Source organism: Balaenoptera musculus, chromosome 7 (genome assembly GCF_009873245.2).
Source record: "Balaenoptera musculus isolate JJ_BM4_2016_0621 chromosome 7, mBalMus1.pri.v3, whole genome shotgun sequence".
NCBI lineage: Eukaryota > Metazoa > Chordata > Mammalia > Artiodactyla > Balaenopteridae > Balaenoptera > Balaenoptera musculus.
The window spans coordinates 104,879,860-104,900,740 of NC_045791.1; the positions used below are offsets into that span (position 1 = coordinate 104,879,860).

The 20,881-nt window shown below is 45.4% G+C and overlaps 2 protein-coding genes across 3 annotated transcripts in view; both read left to right on the forward strand.

Annotated features, from left to right (window-relative positions):
- Positions 1 to 7,364, forward strand: part of PSMD1 (proteasome 26S subunit, non-ATPase 1) — a 108,031-nt gene extending 100,667 nt beyond the window's left edge. For both annotated transcript variants that reach the window (XM_036857368.1, XM_036857369.1), the window contains 2 exons: positions 5,011 to 5,166; positions 7,151 to 7,364. In XM_036857368.1, coding sequence (XP_036713263.1) covers positions 5,011 to 5,157 — 147 coding nt within the window. In that variant the 3' untranslated portion in view covers positions 5,158 to 5,166; positions 7,151 to 7,364. The remainder of the gene's footprint in view (positions 1 to 5,010; positions 5,167 to 7,150) is intronic.
- Positions 7,365 to 17,480: 10,116 nt separating this feature from the next.
- ARMC9 (armadillo repeat containing 9) overlaps positions 17,481 to 20,881 on the forward strand; it is a 157,257-nt gene continuing 153,856 nt past the window's right edge. Inside the window, exon 1 of the mRNA XM_036858302.1 lies at positions 17,481 to 18,300. The gene's annotated coding sequence lies outside the window, so the exon portion shown is untranslated. The remainder of the gene's footprint in view (positions 18,301 to 20,881) is intronic.

The following is a 20,881-nucleotide window of genomic DNA, read 5'->3' on the forward strand; positions in this document are numbered from 1 at the left end:
ATTGGCATAAGGATAGACATCCAGATAAATGAATTTAAATTGAGAGTCCAAAAATTTATGGTCAATTTGACTTTTTTTTTTAATTGAAGTATAGTTGATTTACAATGTTGTGTTAGTTTCAGGTATATAGCAAAGTGATTCAGTTATACATTTATGTATATATCTACTCTTTTTCAGATTCTTTTCCATTATAGGTTATTATAAGGTATTGGATATAGTTCCCTGTGCTATACAGTAGGTCCTTGTTGTTTATCTCTTTTATATATAGTAGTGTGTATCTGTTAATCCCAAACTCCTAATTTATCCCTCCCCCCCCACCCTTTCCCCTTTGGTAACCATAAGTTTGCTTTCTACAGTATTATCTGTGAGTCTACTTCTGTTTTGTAAATAAATTTGTACCATTTTTTTAGATTCCACAGATAAGTGATATGATATTATATTTGTCTTTGTCTATCTGACTTTCTTCACTGAGTATACGATAATATCTTGGTCCATCCATGTTGCTACAAATGGCATCATTTCATTCTTTTTTATGGCTGAGTAATATTCCAGGATGTGTGTGTGTGTGTGTGTGTGTGTGTGTGTGTACACATATATATACCACATCTTTATCCATTCATCTGTCAATGGGCATTTAGGTTGCTTCCATGTCTTGGCTATTGTAAATAGTGCTGCTATGTGCATTGGGGTGCATATATCTTTCTGAATTTTTGTCTTTTCCAGATACATGCCCAGGAGTGGGATTACTGGATTATATAGTAACTCTGTTTTTAGTTTTTTAAGGAACCTCCATAGTGTTCTCCATAGTGGCTGCACCAATTTATATTCCCACCAACAGTGTAGGAGGGTTCCCTTTTCTCCACACTCTCTCCAGCATGTATTGTAGTTTTTTTGATGATGGCCATTCTCATCTGTGTGAGGTGATAGCTCATTGTAGTTTTGATTTACATTTCTCTAATAATTAGTGATGCTGAGCATCTTTTCATGTGCCTGTTGGCCATCTGTATGTCTTCTTTGGAGAAATGTCTATTTAGGTCCTCTGCCCATTTTTTGAGTGGATTGTTTGTTTTTTTGATACTGCGCTGTATAAGCTGTTTATATATTTTAGAAATTAACTCCCTTGTCAGTCACATCGTTTGCAAATATTTTCTCCTATTTTGTATGCTGTCTTTTTGTTTTATAGTTTCCTTTGCTGTGCAAAAGCCTTTAAGTTTAATTAGGTCGCATTTGTGTATTTTTGCTTTTGTTTCCATTACTCTAGGAGATGGATCTAAAAAAAATTTGCTGTGATTTCTGTCAAAGAGTGTTCTGCCTGTGTTTTTCTCTAGAAGTTTTATAGTATCCAGTCTTACATTTAGGTCTTTAATCCATTTTATGGTCGATTGATTTTCTTCATTGGGGAAAGAATAATATTTTCAAGACATGGTGCTTAAGACAACTGGCTATCCATATGCAAAAGAATTAAATTGGATCCCTACCTTACAGCATATATAAAAATTAATTGAAAATGGATCAAAGACTTAAATGTAAGAGCTAACACTATATAAACCCTATCTGTAAATCTTTATGATCTTGGATTAGGCAGTGTTTTCTCATATGTGACATCTAAAGCAGAAGCAACCCCAAAAAAAGATAAATTGGACTTAATCAAGTTAAAAACTTTTGTGTTACAAAAGACACTATCAAGAAAGTGGGAGAAAACCCCAGAGAATAGAAAATATTTTCAAATCACATACCTGATGAGAGACTTGTACCCAAATACATTTTTTAAAACTCAATGATTAAAAAAAAAATGTATTTTTTAAATGGGCAAAGTATTTGAATAGACATTTCTCCAAAGAAGATTTACAAATGGCCAAAAGCACATGAAAAGATGCTCAACATCATTCATCATTAGGGAAATGGAAATCAGAACCACAAGGAGATAGTTCATAATACCCTAGGATGGCTATAATCAAAAAGACAATAGGCTTGTAGGTTAAAGTTAGCAAGGATATGGAGAAATTGGAACCCTCATAAAGTATGGGTAGGAATGTAAAGTGTTGCAGCCTCTATGGAAACCAGTTTGGCAGTTCCTCGAAAAGTTAAATGTAGACTTATCATATGACCCAGCAATTCCACTCCTTAGTATATGCCCAAGAGAATGAAAACTATGTCCACACAAACACTTGTACACTAATGTTTATATCAGCTTTATACATAATAGCCAAAAGGTAGAAACAATGCAAATGTCCATCAAGTGGTGGATGGTTAAACAAAATATGATATGCACAATGCAGTATTATTCAGCCGAAAGAAATGACATACTGATATATACTCCACCATGTTTGAAACTTAAAAACCTTATCCTAAGTGAAAAAAGCCAGATGCAGAAGGCCACATAATGTATGGTTCTGTTTATTTGAGATGTCCACAATAGACAAATCCATAGAGACAGAAGTTGCTTTAGCGGTTGTAGGAGCTGGGAGTGGGGGATGCAAAATGACGGCTAGCAGGTGCAGAGTTTCTTTTACGTTGATGAATGTGTTCTTGAATTAGATAGTGGAGGTGGCTGTACAACTTTGTGAGTATCCTAAAAAAAAATCACTGAATTGTATACTTTAAAAGAGTTCATTTATGTTATGTGAATTATATCTCAATTTTTAAAAAAAGGAAGAAAAGACTGCCTCTGTGTGTGTGCAGTGAAGAAAGGGGTGCCCCCTGACTCATTCCCTCCAGAACCCTCAATGGCAGGGTCATTAGATCCTTCCTCAGACATTGCATTTGAAAGAGGCAACTTTAGGGTTGTTTTGTTTGTTTTTTTTTTAATATTTATTTATTTCATTTTTTATTTTTTGGCTACATCGGGTCTTAGTTGTGGCACACGGGATCTTCTTTGTGGCATGCGGGCTCTTTCGTTGTGGCGTGCGGGCTGTTCTCTAGTTGTGGTGCACGGGCTCCAGAGCACGCGGGCTCTTTGTTGTGGTGCGTGGGCTTCTCTCTAGTTGCGGCGCGTGGGCTCCGTAGTTGTAGCATGTGGGCTCCAGAGTGCATGGGCTCTGTAGTTTGTGGGACGTGGGCTCAGTTGGTGCGGTGCGTGGGCTTAGTTGCCCCACAGCACGTGGGATCTTAGTTCCCCGACCAGGGATCAAACCCGCGTCCCCTGTGTTGGAAGGCAGGTTCTTAACCACTGGACCACCAGGGAAGTTCCAGCAGCTTTAGTTTTGAAAATGGGTGGCATTCCTACTCTGTTTCCTGTCCATCTTAAAAGAAGTCTTATAGAGAGTGTGGAACATTTGGCAGCCAGAAGTGTCCCATTGCCTCTGTCTTCCATTGTCACTAGCCTTCTCAGAAAACAGAATGTCATATATCTTATTCTCTGCTTAGAGAGTGTGAACTTTCTCTCTAACATATAAGACATTAATAAATCTAAACCATGTAGCTATAAAAAGCTCTTCCCATATGTTGATTATATTGCAGGATTTGGGCTGGAGCATTCCAGTTAAGCATGAAATAGTACCACTATGATCTGGAGCCATATATTTCCAAAATGCAGGAAGTCCTTTAGTGAACATGGGTATTTTCTGTTGAGTAAAAGATTGATCTCCATTTGGTCCTTTAGAAGGTTCAAATAAACTTTTAGACCATGGAGTATTAGGATAGTGGCCATGTTACTCTGTTCTTAGATGAATATTGGTATTAAAGGGAGGGTCCATTCATAAAATGGCTTTTCTTCAAGGAAAGCAAGCTTTTTAAGTGAAAGGGTTATAGATTAATGTGTTTGAATATGTATGTATTGAAAGAAGGGAAATAGTTTAGAAATTCATGAAGGCACACCAGTTTCATGGCGTGGCAGAGCAGAGTTCTGATGAGTAAAAATTAGATTAGGTTGAACTGCAGAGATGCTTATACATATATGAATCATTTGCCTAACGTGCTTGGGCTTCTTTTCCTTCCCAGTAATGTGCTTTGGTAGAAATATGTTTTTTCCAGATGTTCCCTCCACTGTTGACTGATTTAATTACAGAGAGCAGCTTTCCATTTCCTTTGACACAGGCAAGCAAATAGAATAAGATTAGCACACCAGAGATGGGCAGACAGTTTGATTTTTTAATTTACCTTTCACTAATATGTTTGGGAGAGGGCTTAATAGAATTGCTTCTACACTCTACTTCCCTTTTGTTTCCAGTCTAGTTTTTCACTGTCTCACATCACAAGGATTTGTAGATTATAGTGAAAAACACTCAGATGTTTGTGATACTCATATTGCTCTATCATTCTGAAATTGCTGGAGAAAAATTGGCTTTTCATTTCTAGATTGTCTCTTGTGTCCAATATGATGGTTTTCTCACAAATGATAAAGTATCTGTTAGACTCGTGTGCGTCTCAAACTTTAACATGCATATAAATCACCTGAGGATCTTGTTAAAATACAAATTCAGAGATCTAAAGCGGGGCCAAGTTTTCTGCATTTCTAACAAGCTCCGAGGTAATGAGAATGCTACTGGTCCAGGACCACACACTGAGTAGCAAGCATTAGAATCCTGTCTTTGGATAGTAAACATTCTCCCTGCAGTCCAACTGAGGCTAGTACAGTACTGAGAAATACTTCTTAAATTGGGATGCATCATCCAAACAGCAACACCACATGTTCTACCATCCAGAGCCACTGGGTTAAATTTGTAGGTACTCCTATAGATTACAGTTATCTTTATCCTTTCTTATGCACATTGGCAATGATGTCCTCATTCAGTCCTCAGACTAACCTGAAGGAGTAGATCAGGAAGATTTTATTAGCCCCTTCTTACGTTTGAACAGTTTAGTTAAGTCACTAGTGTAGCATCACACAAGCACAAATGCCCAGGTTTCCTGACTCTCATCTAGGAAAGTGTAGTTCCATCCCAGTTCTTTATTTCCAAACCATTCTAGTAGCCTTGAGGTACCATTTAACAAATATGCACTCAAGATTCTGGAGCATTCTGGAAATATGAGTGGAGCTTGTGCTTCTTCATTCCTTGCTCTGTTTAATAGCTGTCCATTGGAGGCATCATCATTCTGAAGGATACCAGTGAAGACATTGAAGAGCTGGTGGAACCTGTGGCAGCCCATGGCCCGAAAATTGAGGAGGAGGAGCAAGAGCCAGAACCCCCAGAACCATTTGAGTATATCGATGACTAAGGACCAGAGGTGTGTGTGGAACAAAATTGTATATCAAGGGAAATCTCTTAGTCGGTTCTTCACAAAAGTTTTATACAGAGACTTGGTCTCACTTTTTCCCTTTTGTACTTAATCCCTGTTTACCTAAACGGTATTAAAATTTACCCTTCTTTGACCTCTTCGTGAATATGGAAAATACCAATTCTTTTTTCCTTCTTTGACTCTCTACCCTCTAGTGTTCTACCAGTGCTATTCAAAGTGGCTGGACTGCAAACTGATTTCATAGGTCCATGACGAAGTAGGGAGCTTGCTCCAGAATGTAACTTAATGCTTCTCTCATCAAAAAAACCTTGTTACCCACTAACCCCAAAAAAGTCAGCTGAACTGACAGTCAGCTCAGTGATGGAGGTGGTTTCCATTTTGATGTAAGCTCCTTGTTGTGGATCAGTAATAGTTTGTGGACGGGCACTGGTCGGTAGATCACACTTTGAGTAGCACAGGTCTAAATTCCTCACTGATTCTTCTCTCTCTCCCTTTCCTTTGGCAATACTTTTGGCACTAAAAGCCTTACCATTCATTTATTCGAGAAGCTATTGAACATCTAATATGTATAAGACATAGTGCTTATAGGTACTTTGGGGTCAGTTAGACTGTAACACAAAGCTTTGTCCAGTTGAAAAAGATTATTATTATGCGAGTGTCCTAACAATGTTGAAGGGGGTTTTTAGATGCAAAAGATTGCAATTTCACGAAATTGTCATTCTGTTTCCTCCAATTTTTTTTGAATGGTCATCACGTGTCTGAAGATGCATATAAACTGTATAATCAAGGTTCTCTAATTCCACCCTACTACAAGTACGTTGTCAAACAAATATGAATTTATTCTACTCGTTAAAGAAAGTAAGATCAGTATCATTTATTACATTAGGACAAAAGAAAAATACATTTGAAATGTCAAGTTGCAAATCTAGCGCTGTGAGTGTTACACACTAAGTAGCAATTAATGAAAGCTTTTATAGAAATCTCAGATAAATGTTAAGGCAGAAACCCTGCTATTAGTAGAAAAAATATATTCAAGCCTCCAAGAGACAGTTTGGAGATTTATAACTTCCCTTCCTGCTTTTGAAAATTGTCTTCCAGCTCTTGATGGTTTCCTAAGCTTTACCCAACCAGCACATGACAATATTAATACCCTGAGCTCTCAGTCTGTGTGCAGAACTGAACTCACATTAGCCTTCTTCAGCCTTTCACAACACCTTACTGAAAACCCCCTGATTAAGTCTTTCAAGACAGTTAACTACAAAATGGCTTAGAAGTTTTCAGTTGGAAATTGGATTCTTGTTAGTTTTTTTTTTGTATTTATTTATTTATCTATTTACTTTTGTATTTATTTATTTAGTCTGCGCCGGGTCTTAGTTGCGGCACACGGGATTTTAGTTGCGGCATGCGGATTTTAGTTGCGGCATGCAGGATCTTTTAGTTACAGCATGCAGACTTCTTAGTTGCAGCGTGCGGACTCTTAGTTGCGGTATGCATGCAGGATCTAGTCCCCAACCAGGGATCGAACCCTGGCCCCTTGCATTGGGAGCGTGGAGTCTTACCCACTGGACCACCAGGGAAGTTCCCCTTGTTAGTTTTTAAAAGGGTAAAATATCCAGTCAAATGAGAATTTGAAAACTATAGTCTGTCTTAGCACAAACTGTCATATTAGGACTGCATCAGCAGGGTTAGGGGCTAGTTTGTTTTTTTTGTTTGTTGGTTTGGTTTTTTATTTTGGGTGGTTTTTTGTTTGTTTGTTTTTTTGCCACACTGTGCAACATATGGGATTCTAGTTCTCCAACCAGGGATCGAACCCATTACCCCTGCAGTGGAAGCGTGGAGTCTTAACCACTGGACCACCAGGGAAGTCTATAGGCTAGTTTTAGACTTCAACATATAGTAGTTTGTTTTGGGTTCTTTTAATGTTTTTAAAATAAAGAATAACCCTAGCTTCTCCCTCTCCCCCCTTCCCCAGGATCTTATTGCTCACCTGAAGAAGACTGTCCAGGCTCATATTGGAAACGCCTGTGAGGAAGTTCATGCTGAGACCTGCTATTCACTGCATGTATCATTGCCTCTGTGCTGACCTTGTGTCCAAGTCTTTGGTTGAAGAGATGGTATATGACTATTTAGTGTTCTCTTTCACACAACTTGGTTTTCAAATAAATATATTAAGATCTTCAGACGGACAAGGACTTCTTGCTTGTTTTTCAGCCTGGATTTTAAATAAATGGATCTAGTACTCTTTCCTCCCACCATGAAACGCCTAAACCCACAGAGCTAAATCTTTGATTGCTGGGATGAGTATGCATGACTTTAATATTGGTGAAAGAGTTAAACTATTTTATAGATTATTTGAAAAATAATGGAAAAAAGAAGAGAGAAGAACAACCACCCTTGTTTATTACTCCAAGAATTCTCTGCATTTTTATTAATGGGATTGAGGGTGTAGGGTGGCATCACTTATTGAGGAAGTCCCTTTAATGATCCAAGGGAAATGTAGTCTGTTTAGGCAGCTCAGAAGCTTTTTTTTTTTTATATATAAGCTTTGCTTATTGTTTCCTGCTTTTGATCCTGTTAAGGACAATAGATATAAATTATTTCAATTTATTTAGCCACAAGATCTAATAATGTACCCTTTTTTTCTCCTTTTCTGACTTTTTTTTTTTTCATAGTCTTTTTTATTGAGGTATAATTTAAAGGTAATAAAAAATGCAGACATTTGGTTATGTAGGGTCTTTTGTGCCTTGGCCTTCAACTATTAAAGTAAAAGTAGGTAGTTTCCAACATTTATACACGAATAGTTCTTTATTCCAACCTTGGTTCTTTCACTTCTTAATTTAAGATATAGCCTTCTGAGTCTGAAAAAAAAAACACCTATTTTTAGAGGAAACAAACTCCTGGGTAGATCAGCTCTATCCATTCATCTACCACAGCTTTGTTGTTAGGTCCAGGTCTAAAGGTTACTGATCCCAAAGGATGGGTCCACTCATTGGTTAATTTCATTGTATCCCCTCCTTTGTAAATTCCTTGTTTCCTCAATATCAGATGATCCTCTAAAAGAGATTATCTCATTTCCTAACCTCTCATTAGCTATGTCCTTCCTGTTCAACCTCTTAACATTGCTTGCATTTCAGACACAGTTATCTCTAACATTTCCCTTAATATATGAAATGTTTAAAAAACAGAAGTCTGTCAATGATGTCACTGTCCAAAATTGAGTAGTCTGGGAGAAGTGGTGCATTCATGGGTCTCTGGCCAAAGTTAATGAATTCTTTCTAAAATAGTGGATTGAACTTCAGGGAGCAGTCAGTACTAGTTCCTGGTAAGAAGTGCAATTTAGAATTTGTATCTTGGTCTTAAATCTTAAGGTTATAGCTTTTAAAAATGCAAGCTATTAAAGTAAAATGGCCGCTTGGGTCAGATTATGATGAGATTGTATCTCTTTTCCTGATTTTTTTTTCCTAGAAGATTTCCTAAGGTATGCATAGCACCGAGATAACTAAGGTGCAAAGAAATCTAAAGTGATATAGAGTAGAGTGAAATAAAGTAATGTATGAAAACAGGACAGGAGCTAGAATTGACACATTCAATAGAAGAAACAGAAGGGAGAATGGCAGCAATTACTGCCAGTGTTGTCATTGGGGCACAGTGTTTCAGAGTTGAAGGCAAGGGGGGGGTGCACATCCAACCACTCCCTGGGCATCCCTATTTGGGCTGCCTCACAGGCACTTAAAACCACATAAGCAAAGCACATCCAGCCTCTTCTCCCCCTTGAGGCTAATTACAACCCCTCGATCTGGTGATCCAACCAGAAATCCAGAAGGGCTTCACCCTTGACTCAGTTTAGCCTCTCAAGTATCTCTCCAGTTCATCCACCCTCCTTCCCCACTGTTCACTACCCCTAGTTCAAGTACTTAACTGTCTGTCTGCCTCCAGACTTGGCCCACTCTACTCCATTCTCCAAACTGATCTTTCTAAATTGCAAACCATATTAGTCTCCTGCTTAAAATCTCTCAGTGGTTCTTTGTTGAATAATGTGCAAATCCTTTTCTGTGTGTACAAAGTTATGCAAGGCATTAGCTGCTGCTCACCCCTCCAGCCTCCCATCTCTTCACTCTTCTCCCACCTCACACTCAGAAGCACTTTCACTTCCTTCAAAGATCCATTGAAGAGATTTGTTGTGGAAAGCCGAAGTGTTGTCTCATTTATGATGAAGATAATAAGGAGGCTGGGGAGAGGACTGAGACAAAGCCACAAAAGCTTCTTTGCCCAAGCTTAACTTCTTCTCATCATCTCATGCCAGTTAGAGATAACTGGCTTTTGTACGTACTATTCCTTCTGCCTTAAATACCCTTCTTTCTTTATTCCCGCCTCTCCCTCAGGGTCTGGTGAATCTACTAGTTACTTCTTTTTTTTTTTCTTTTTTTATTGGAGTATAATTGCTTTACAGTGTTGTGTTAGTTTCTGCTGTACAGTGAAGTGAATTAGCTATATGTATACATTCTACTAGTTAGTTCTTTAGCTCTCAATTTAAAGAGACTTCTTCTAAGAAACCCTCCCCAGTTTCCCCCACCAGAGCTGGACTAGGTCCTCTCTGCTTTCCCAGCGCCCCGTATTGCCCCCGTTGTCCTTATCACACCATATTATCATTCACTGCCCAGTTGACTTGCCTATCTTCCCGCATTTTTGTCTTGCTCACCATTATAACCCTAGCGCACAATGTATGATCATATATTCTTGGACTCTATATTGTTGAGAACGGTGAGAGCCACAACTGAGCACTAACAGAAAACTGGGACAGAATCTATGAGGACATATGAGGAGATTAATTCAAATGTCTCCTCACTTACCTCCTGCAGTGATTAAACAATCCTTCTAAGGACTGTTTTTCAATTGGTTTTACTCTTGGAGAACCTTGGCTTTTCTTTGTGTATGTATATGTGCAAGATGGTGTGTCTGAAATCTCTTAACTGGCATGAGATGATGAGAAGGAGTTGAGCTTGGGCAAAGAAGCTTTTGTGGCTTTGTCTCAGTCCTCCCCCCAGCCTCCTCATTATCTTCATCATAAATGAGACAACACTTAGGCTTTGCACGGCAAATCCCTTAGAAGTTGCTTAGCTTGATTGTTTCTAGAGCTCAAGTTCCTTTTCTACCCTCTCATTTTTTACAATTAAGAACTGGAAGGGAGGGCCCTTCCAAACCGAACTGCATAATGGGAAGGTCGTAGACTCTGGCTTCAGACTTTGGTTCAGATCCTGATCTTGTCCCTTAGTGGTTTCCTCATTTGTACAGAGGAAATAATGTTTACCTCAAGGTTGTGGGGATTAAATGATAATGGCTAATTATTACATGCTTACTACATGCTAGATACTAAGAATCACACTTATTGACTTATTCCTCACGACAACCCTGTGAGCTAGATGCTGTTATCTTGAGATAATCTATCTAGGTTAAAGAACCTAGCACTAACGTATTCACTAAATTTTAGTTGAATCAGAACAGTATGGTCTAACCCCTCATTTTACACATGAAGGCACTTATAAGAGTGAAGTGACTGGTTGACATTAAGCACCATTTTTACAGTTGTGTTTCCAGTTCATAGGCCAGCTGGTCTCTGGCCTATTAGTTTTCTGGGCATGTTTGATCCAAAGGGCAACAGACCTCCAAATAGCCATTTTTCTGGCTATTCTACTTCCATACTCTGCTCCAAGTTTGTGTCTTCTTCCTCCATACTCTTAAGCCAGTACGCCTTTTCAGAAAGGGATTGTCAATAAAAACATTATTTCCAAACACCCGTTGCCTCTACAACACAGCCCATTGCTGATGGGCATTTCCCATCTGTTTGCTGGGATCTGGGCAGTTCCTTTGGTGCATGCACTCAGTGGTTGCCAAATCAGTGAGTTATTTATTTATAATAAAATTGCATCCGGCAGACAATTACCTTCAGAGATCTTGGGCATTACACAGAGCTGGGACTTGGCAAATAGTTGGACAGAGATAAAGAGTTTCCCATCAAGTTGTATTCCCACGACCTGGTGTGAGGAGCCTCTGACTCATGCCATGATCTTTTCTCATTAGCCCTGATTCATGTTCTAAAGATTCAAGTGGTTTATAAGCATACAAGGCTTTCTGCTTATGCTGGGTATGAACTAGCCTCTCCAAAATAAGGAGTAAGCATATCCCTTCCTTTGTTCCTGGATTAGAAGCCTGGTGGGGGTATTCAATCAATCTTTCCTCTGAGCAACTCCCAGGCATGTATGATACATGGTTGGCAGGTGATTCGTTGTTCTCCAGTGATTTCCTGTGTGTATGGGATTTTTATCGCCCAGCCAGTTTATAAATAAGCTCCTTAAGAGCAAGCCCCAACATATCCCCCAAAGTCCCTGTCACAGTGTTTGAGACATAATGCCTATTGGCTCCAGGTTAAATAATTGGGGAGTCTGGTGATACACTTGACCCTGATTTATTTTTCTCCATGGCACTTAGAACCACCTTACATATCATATGTTCCTTTATCGTCTGTATCCCCCGCTTAGTGTGTAAACTTCCTGAGGACGAGGACTTTGTTTTTGTTTTTTTTTTTAATTTTTTATTTATTATTTATTTATTATGTTTATTTTTGGCTGTGTTGGGTCTTCGTTTCTGTGTAAGGGCTTTCTCCAGTTGCGGCGAGTGGGGGCCACTCTTCATCGCGGTGCGCGGGCCTCTCACTATCGCGGCCTCTCTTGTTGCGGAGCACAGGCTCCAGACGCTCAGGCTCAGTAGTTGTGGCTCACGGGCCCAGTTGCTCCGCAGCATGTGGGATCTTCCCAGACCAGGGCTCGAACCCGTGTCCCCTGCATTGGCAGGCAGATTCTCAACCACTGCGCCACCAGGGAAGCCCCAAGGACTTTGTTTTTGATGATTGATGTATTCCTAGTGCCTAGAGCAGTTCCTGGCTCATCGTAGGCTCCCAGTAAGTATTAGATGGACAGATGGACAGGTAGATGGACAGACGGATGGTCAGACAGATGGCTGGACCGATGATAGTGCCAAACATGTATTTAGCTTCTGTGTGCTAGGCACTCTGTTCAGCACTTTATTCACATTACCATTTTCAATCCTCACAATTCTATTGTGAGCTAAATATTACTCTCCCATTTTACACAAAATGGGACTTAGAGAGGATGAGGGTACAGAGTAAGTCATGAAACTGGAATTCAAACCCAGGTCTGACTACAAAACCTGATTCTTTTGCTTCTGCTTATTTTAGCCACCATGGCAGTGACTTGACAGACCTGGAGTCCAACTCAGAAATCAGCCAGTTTAGCTGGCACTCAGGTGACCCTGGTGGGGACGATCCTGAGACCACACTGAGAAACACTGTCCCACACGAAGCTGCCTCCAGACTTGGGTCCCCTTGGCGTTTAGACGGGGTGTGGATACGGGAGTAGTGAGGACCCCAGAACCGCTCCAACAGCACGGCCATCAGCAAAAGCCCTGTGTATAGGACAGATGTCTCCAGCAGCAATGCAGGACATACCTGGAGGCAGAATTATTCCCCAAAGGAAAGGTCCCCAGAAACCAGATCAGTGGACCAAGTGGCAGGAAGTGAGAATGCTGTCGTGCTGGGGCCCCTTGGGCAGGTCTCGCTTGTAGTACACGTGATACGTGGCACCAGGCCTGCTGGCTTCCCTAACTCCAGGCTCGCCTACACTCACCATGGCTATTGCTGCTCACCAGCAAAAAGGACTTTGGGTTTGTCTAACTCTGGTAACAGCCCATTTAATGAGATGCTTCGCTCTCTTCCCCAGAGCCCTGCGGTGGGCATACTGAGGAGCCAAGAGGCTGAGAGAGCCAGCAGGGGCGGCCACGATGCACCACTTCCCCTGGGAAGTACCCCACCGGAGCCCCCAACCTGAGACCTTCTGCGGCTTGCAGTGACCCAGGGAGATGCAAACACATCGCCTTGCCCGAGCAGACAGTGCCTGTGAGCGGATGCCAAACAGTCAGTCCTTGCCCTGGAAACGCCAGGCCCCAAGCCAGCCCCACAGAGGCCTGGACACAGGTGCCTCAGCCTTTCTTCTCGTCAGGGTTCTCAGGGGGGCTGTGTTCACGCAGTCCAGTAACACCCCGGCCGGCAGCAGGCTCAAGCAGGGCCGGCAGGGCTAAATTCCCCATCAGCAGGCAAAAGTGCATGCTGGAGCCAGCAGGGCAGAGGCCCAGGAAAAAATAATTTCATTTTTCTTAAAATAATTTGATCAACATATATTTGCAATTAAAATAGTCTTTATGGGGAAAATGAACACGTCGTTAGACGTCCTTACATTTATTCTGTGGCTTAGAAATGTTTTTATTTTTAATGGGGGCAGCGGGGCTGGGGGGAGGCACCATAATCTTTTCAGTGCTTAGAGTCTTTAAAGGTCCTAATCTATCCTGAACAGGGACATGTAATCTGTGCTTAGTCCCTCAACATTCTCAAGCCACTGAGTGGTTCAAGACACAGTCACGCTCTGGCAGTGGAGCTGGTACTAATAAGGAATATGGAAAAGCATCACATCTGAGGGGAAAGCCAGTGTGACCAAACCAAACTGCGGAAATTAAATCCATAGATGACTGGCCTTAGCTCACATTTCTGTACCACGTTAGAGAAGGTCTAGGGAGCTCATTCACTCATGTGTTCACCCATTCTCCAGTGAGCTTCTATAACGTTTGCAAACCAGCCACCACTTGCATTCCTTCTGGGAACTGATGTCTGCGCCTTCATTTTTCCCTGAGGGAACTGCTGACCTCCTAGCTCAGCCCAGCTGCCGGTCAGCACACTCCACCCGCAGGCCTCGGTGCCGGGCGCAGGGAAGAGCGCACAGCCCACCAGGCCAAGCTGAGAAAACAAGACCAATCCTGGGACCTCTGTGCCAACTACTGGGAACCTCCTACTTTTGACACGCCCTATAGCTGAGCCTTGCTCCGCAAAGAGCCTGAACATGACGCCAACCCAGAGGAACCCGGGCTCAGAGGCAGATCCAAACAGCACCACACAAGCTCCGGGTCCAGCTGTGTCTCTGCCTCCAGACTACGAAGTTCATGAGTGCCAAGTTCTCTTCTTTCTTTAAGCAAAACACAAGGCACTTAGAGTTGAATTTCCGGCATTTGATACCAAAAGACTGCTTCAAGAAGAACCATTAAAGAGGGGTGCTACGGGCTAAACTGTGTCCCCTCAAAGTTCATATATTGAAGTCCTAACCTCCAGTACCTCAGAATATGACTGTATATGGAGATAGGGCCTGTCAAGAGGTAGTTAAGTTAAAATGAAATCATACGTGTGGGCCCTAATCCTATGACTAGTGTCCTTACAAGACAGACAACAGACAGACCAAGGGGCAACCATGTGAGGACAGAGCAAGAGGGAGGCCATCTGCAAGCTGCAGAGAGAGGCCTCAGAAGAAACCAAACCTGCCAACACTTGATCTTGGGTTTCCAGCCTCCAGAACTGTAATAAAGTAAATTTCTGCTGTTTAAGCCACCCGGTGTCTAGTATTTTGTATGGCAGCCCTAGCAAACTAACACAGAGGGTGTACTAGGGGACAGATGAGGTGATCGAATTGGTGGGTGGGGGGAGTCAGAGGAAACCACTGCAGTCTTCCACCAGGGAGGTGAGGCTTGAGCGAAGCAGGAGGCAGAAGCCATAAAGAGAAGAACATGGATCTGAGAGAAATTTTAGGCCAAATTGAACAACTTGGTCACTGACGATGACGAAGTGAGGGTAGGGATATCATGCTTTTTGCTGGAGCCTGATGGTGTCATGTCCTCCAGCAGAGGGAGCGAAGTCAGAGACACCAAGTGGTGACCGTGAACTATACCTGTGTTTGTCCTCACTGTGTCCCTTACCTCTCCCCACACGAGGTTATTAGCTCCTGGGTCTGGGCTTGGTGGATTCACGTTCATCTCCCCTCCACCCTCACAGCCTGAAGCTGCAGTTCTCAGGAGCGAGGCATAACTGCCCCTGGAAGGGAGGCATTTCCCACATCGGTAGGGTGGAGGCATTTTTAGTTCCCACAATGACTGGGGAACCCAACGGGTGTTCCTGGTGGGAGCCCACCACACTGGACATCTTGCCGCGCATGGCTCGGTCTGGGCCAGAACTTTACTAAGGGCTGCTCATCCTTTTGAACTACCCAGTCGCCACCATCACACCCCTGCGCCGGTCTGCACGGCAGCAACAGCCTGAAGCCACATGCATCAGACTGCTTTCTGTCTTCCCGTGTAGTCGGCCCAAGTGCTTACATATGGAAAAATACATTATTTTTTAGTAAATTGCATTATCGTGATTATTTTAAAATCAGGTGGGTGAGGAGTTTCATTTTAGGATAGGAAAGAGGATATTACAGAGCATGTGATGGAAGGGGGAGCCTGAGAAGCTGGAGACTCAACACCCAGGGCGGCGGCGCAGCCTCCGTGGAGAGCCGCCCTGAGGCCTCCCCGCCTCTCTTCCCAGCGGGCCCGGCCTCTGCGCAGCCGCTACCCTATAAGGCCCTGTGAGGGCTGAGCAGGCAGAGGAAATAAATGGGCTCCCCTAGCAGAGGCCTGCAACTCTCACAGCTTCCTGGAGGGGAGGGGGCTCCCAGAGCCCCCCACCGCCCCCCGAGAGGGCTTGGGCTGCCCCGTGCCCCCTGCCCCCGAGAGCCCCAATTAGAGGATCCGGACTGAGCCAGACTTTCAAGGGCAAGTAAAGAACGTTACCTGTCTACAGCCCCTGTTACTTCCTCCAGACAGGTACACACACATTTCCGACCAGATAGTTCTAGAAAATGGGAGGCAGGCATACCAGGGTCCTGAGGGCTCTTGGGGCCAGGATTATAGAAAACTGTCCCTTGTCTTGGCTCCTTCCCCAGACCTGTGTTCTGGGTTCGGCACTGCTGGGGGAAATGGCAAAAGCCTGCCTGCATGATTGCGTGGCCACAGCTGGCCTGGCCCGAGACCTGGCTTTCCAAAGACCTGGATAGCTTAGACACAAGGGCTTTGGGGTTCAAAGCAAGGCCTGGACACTGGGGAGCAGGGCCACCATGATGCACCACCATCAAGGGTGACCCCTGGAGGCAGCGGTGGGTTAGCCAGCACCCCGGGGCTAGCACCCAGCCCCCTTGGAAGGCAGAGCACTGAGACCTTGGGTTCTCATCTGCTCCTCACCCACCCTTACCCCAGAGGACTTATCCAAATATTTCTTCCAAACAAATCCAGTGCTCAGCCTACGAGAAAATCTGGAGAAAGAAATTTCCTTCGTCTCCATACAAGCGGCACCCGTCACCCTCCTAGCCTGGCCTTGATTGTTGGGCTTCACCACTCACAGCCCAGCTGGGAAACCTTCAAACAGAGCGTCTCCTCCTCTGGCCCCACCGGCCAACAGGCCCAGAGCAAAGGTGCTGCTGCCACTAAGTGGCTCTGGCTTCCCAGCCTGGGAGCTCGGAGGGGCGGACGGAGGCTCACCTCACAGCAGCAGGTCCCCCTCCCATGGACTTCTCTCACTCTCCAGAGTTTTCTCATGTGACCCCTATGGTCACAGAGGGCCTATGGTCCTATATGGCCTATGGTCACTGCAGTCCCAAAGATCTGTGACTCTGAGATGGGACCCTGCTGCTAAGAGCTGGCCAGCTGGCCAAGCCTCAGATTGTTGCAGAGTTTGATGATACTGCCCCGCCCTTTCCTTCCTGGATGTGCTCAGCTCCTGCAGGCTGACCTCTACCCATGCAGGCTGACCTCCATCAGGACTATCCCAGGCTCTCAGCTGGGCCATATTTGCCTGAACCCTAGGGATGGACAGAGTTCATATCATTTTTCCTGGACAGCTTCTCAGCCCCTCCTCAAAGCAAATACTCGGGGTGGGGGGCAGGGGTTGCCTTAGCTCCATTTACCAGAAACTTCTGAGCCTGGACAAGATGCTGCCACACTGCAGCTGCTCCAACACCTCTGCCTACTTTAGCACCTCCCCCAAGCATCTTGGCAGGCCCTGCTGGGACCCTACAGAGGAGGACGAGGCCACTCCCCTGTCCCGGGGGAGGGAGGAGGAGGTCACAGAGCTGGACGCTGGGGCAGTGTCTGTGTCCCCTCTCCCCTCCTCCATGCTAGGGAGCTCCGCCTCACGCCCGCGGGCGGGGAGGCGGGGAGGCGGGGAGGCAGGCAGCCCTGCCCAGGGCGCCTGTGGGAGTCCAGACTCTTCCTTGTGGGTAATCAGCTCGAACCTGCTCAGCACAGAAGCAGCCTTCATCTTATCCACACAAAGGCATTTTAAAGAGCCAAGGACAGGTGCAGCCAGGCCTCAGGAGCGAGGGGAACCAGACCCTTGGGCCCCAGACTCCAGGGAGAGCGCTGCCGCAGGGCTTCGCTCTCCTCCCTGCCTCTCCGCCCAGGCCGCCGCTCGCTGCTCCCGGGCCCAGGTCGCAGGCCCGGCCACGGGGGGAGAGCTGGCTTCCAGTCCCCGCCCCGCACAGAGCCCGCGGCAGAGCCCGGAGGAGAGAGACAGAAGCGAGACCGGAAGGCAGCGCTGGGGTCCTCCTTCCCGCTCTGCCTGAGGGAGGCCGGCTGCGCCTGACTTCCCTGTGACGGGAGCCAGGAAAAGTCGCTTTTGGCTGACGCTGTTTCAAGACAGGTTTCTGTCACTGGACGTGAAGGGGTCCTCTGCGTCCCTGGGGCGACTTCGTAAGGAGTTGCCAGAAAAGGGACAGGGCCAGAGAGCTTGTAATGAGGGAAGGCGGGGTCGGCCTGGGCTGCTGTGTCTTTGCCCCGACTTCCTTCCCAGGGTCAGGACTGGGGGCCGGTCGTGGGAGGAAAACAGTGATGCCCGGCCGCCCGGGTGGGGACGGTCTCCGCTCCAGAGCGCGTGTGATTTCTGGGAACGCTCTGCACTCCGACCGCCGGGCTGGCACAGCCAGAGTCCGGGTTCCCGGAAATGACCTCGGGAGAAGGCGCGGGCGCGCCTGGGGCCCGGCAGGAGCCGAATTTCCGCCGGGGCGGAGCCCAGGTCAGGTCCGACGGCTGCTGTCTTAAGCTCTACCCAGGACCCGCGCTGACCCCATCCCTCCCAGGCCCGAGGTCACTGCACTGACGCCGCCCCCCCCCCCAAGATTAGGATCACTGGGTGAAAACTCCGTGGGCGCCTTGCTTGCTTCTTCTCGGGGCGGAGCGGCTGCGTTGGTGACCGCGGCTCCATCTGGTGCCCGCGCCAGCCAGCCGGACGCGCGGGCGGGCGGCGTCTGTGCGGCTTCCAGGGCGGGGCGGGCGGCGGGCGCAGATCCGGCCTCGCAGAGCCCAGCTCCCCGCGCCGGGGCCCGGGGGATGCTCGCTCCCGCTCCCGCCCAGAGCCCGCGCAACCCGAGACCTTCAAGTCCAGCGGCTCCGACACTCGGAGCGCCCAACAGTCTCAATCGCCTAGATTGCTGGGCCTCACCCAGAGTTTCTGATTTGGCAGGTCTGGGTGCGGCCTGAGAATGTGCATTTCTAACAAGCTCCCAGGTGCTGCTGCGGCAGCTGATCTGGGGACCACACATGGGAAAGCCAGTGGGCCATCCTCCCAAATTCTCTCCTCACCGGCCATAGTTTCACTTTTGGCTTCAGATGTCTATTAGCAGTAAAAGGCTTCATCCAGGGGCAGCAAGGAGTCCTACGTCTTATACCCTTGACCTCAGGTTCAACTGAGCTCATGGGACATTCATTATAGGTGGGGAGAAGGGTGAAAAGGGAGATTCAGCGGTACTATGTGCATCTTCTATCATCAGGAATTATTCTTTTCATTGTCACGATTAACCAACTATTTATTTAGTAGCCCAGTTGTCCCTGTCTCACACACACCTTCTCAAGTCCATATGTAGGTCTCACCGTGAAAGCAGTAGTCATAATGTAAAGTTGGTCTGGGGCAAGTGGATCGGTGTTTAGGCTGAGACAATGAGGCCCGGAAATGCTTAGTGACAGGGTTGGCGGTACAGCTAAAGAGGTTCCTTGTGAGCCATGCCTTGCTGGTCCTCAAGATGTGTCAACCTGCGAGAAAACCACCAAATTCGGTCACTGTAGCATCTACTCTTCAGTTCAAACCAACATATTGACCTCTGTACTTGCCCTTTGAAGGCCATTTTAAGGTCTGGATCTTTTTGCCAACCTCACCCAGGCCACAGAACTACTGGGCGCTGTGATGTGACTCACATCCCTGGAAATAAACTTAAATTGTTTAACAAGAAACAAATTTTTAAGCCATTTTCAGTTGATATAACATATAGAAATTACGTCTGTAATAGTCAGACTTCTTTTGGTTGCAAGTGACAGAAACTCAGTTTGAACCAGTTTAAATGAAAACGATGGTTGATTGGAAGAATGCTGGGGTGGGGGGCAGAGCAGTGCTTATGCAATGGATGGAGTGAGGGCTGCTCCAGGGAACTCAAGAGCCTGGGACCAAGGATCTGATGCCCCCAACATGCTCTGTTTGCATCTCTCTAGGTAACAGCTTCATTTTCTCAGGCCTTCCCATGTGATGAAGAACATGGCAGTAGGCTGCTCTGGAGTCTCATTTTACAATGAACTGACAACACTTCAACAGAAAAATCCCAGGGAAAGACTTTCATTGGATCAGCTTGGATCACATGCCTACCCTGGACCAATCACTTGTCAGAAGGATGGGGCAATATTGGTCCAGATTGGGCTGTAATGCCCATTCCTGTGGTCAGGGGTGGGGGTGTGGGGTGCATTTCTAGAAGGGAGGGGATGCTGGGCAAATCCTGCTCATCAGGCAAATGCACTTGTAAGTGACCAATCCTGATCGTGAGGCAAATGCACTTGTAAGAAAAAGCAAAGCAGGAGTGGTGTTTTTGTTTTTGTTTTTTTCTTTGGCAGTGTTGCGCAGCATGAGGGATCTTAGTTCCCTGACCAGGGATTGAAACCCATGTCCCCAGCAGTGGAAGGGAAGAGTCCTAACCACTGGACCACGAGGGAATTCCCTGGAGTGGTTTTTATTGTAGTTAAGAGCCTAGGGTTCAAAGTCACAAGGTCTTGTGTTCAGTTCTGGTTCTACCACTCCCTAGCTATGTGAATTTGGAGGAATTTCTTAACCTCTTTGTGTTATTCATCTTGTCAAAGACAAAACCTGGACAAGGAGGTTGATTTTATTCAGGCTATTGCAATAGGTAGAGCACACCTGGTCAGACATCAGAGTGTCTCCACACGGTGGTTTTACCTTGGACTCGTAGAGGGAGGGCTAGAGAGGTTACAAGTAGGATGATTTACAGTTGGGATGATTTTGCCATCAGGGGAAAGCTCAGTCAATTAGCTGAACAGGACATGCTTAACTCTGTATCTAACTAGTTTCAGGGGGGCACAAACAGTTCTTAGCTAATCAACCACGAGACAAAGAACAGGAATTTGGAAGGTCTGTGTCTGGCCTGGTGAGCAGGTTCAAGCAAAAGGGGAAAGGTCTATGTTTGGCCTTGTCACAGGTAAACAAGGGCATCATCCATGAATCTTATAGGAGTCACGAGAAGAGTGGATGATGAGCCTTATCTAAGTCACAAGAGGAAGGGTAGTTCTTTTTGGTAAGCCCCTTCCCAGAACACAAAAGGGTGGGGGGATTTCTTAACCATCACTGTTTCCCAGGAGCAGAGGGCTCAGGTAAAGTACAACACTGTTAATCTGTAAACCCCTGAAAATATTACCCGTCTCATAGATGTGGTGTGAGGATTAAATACAA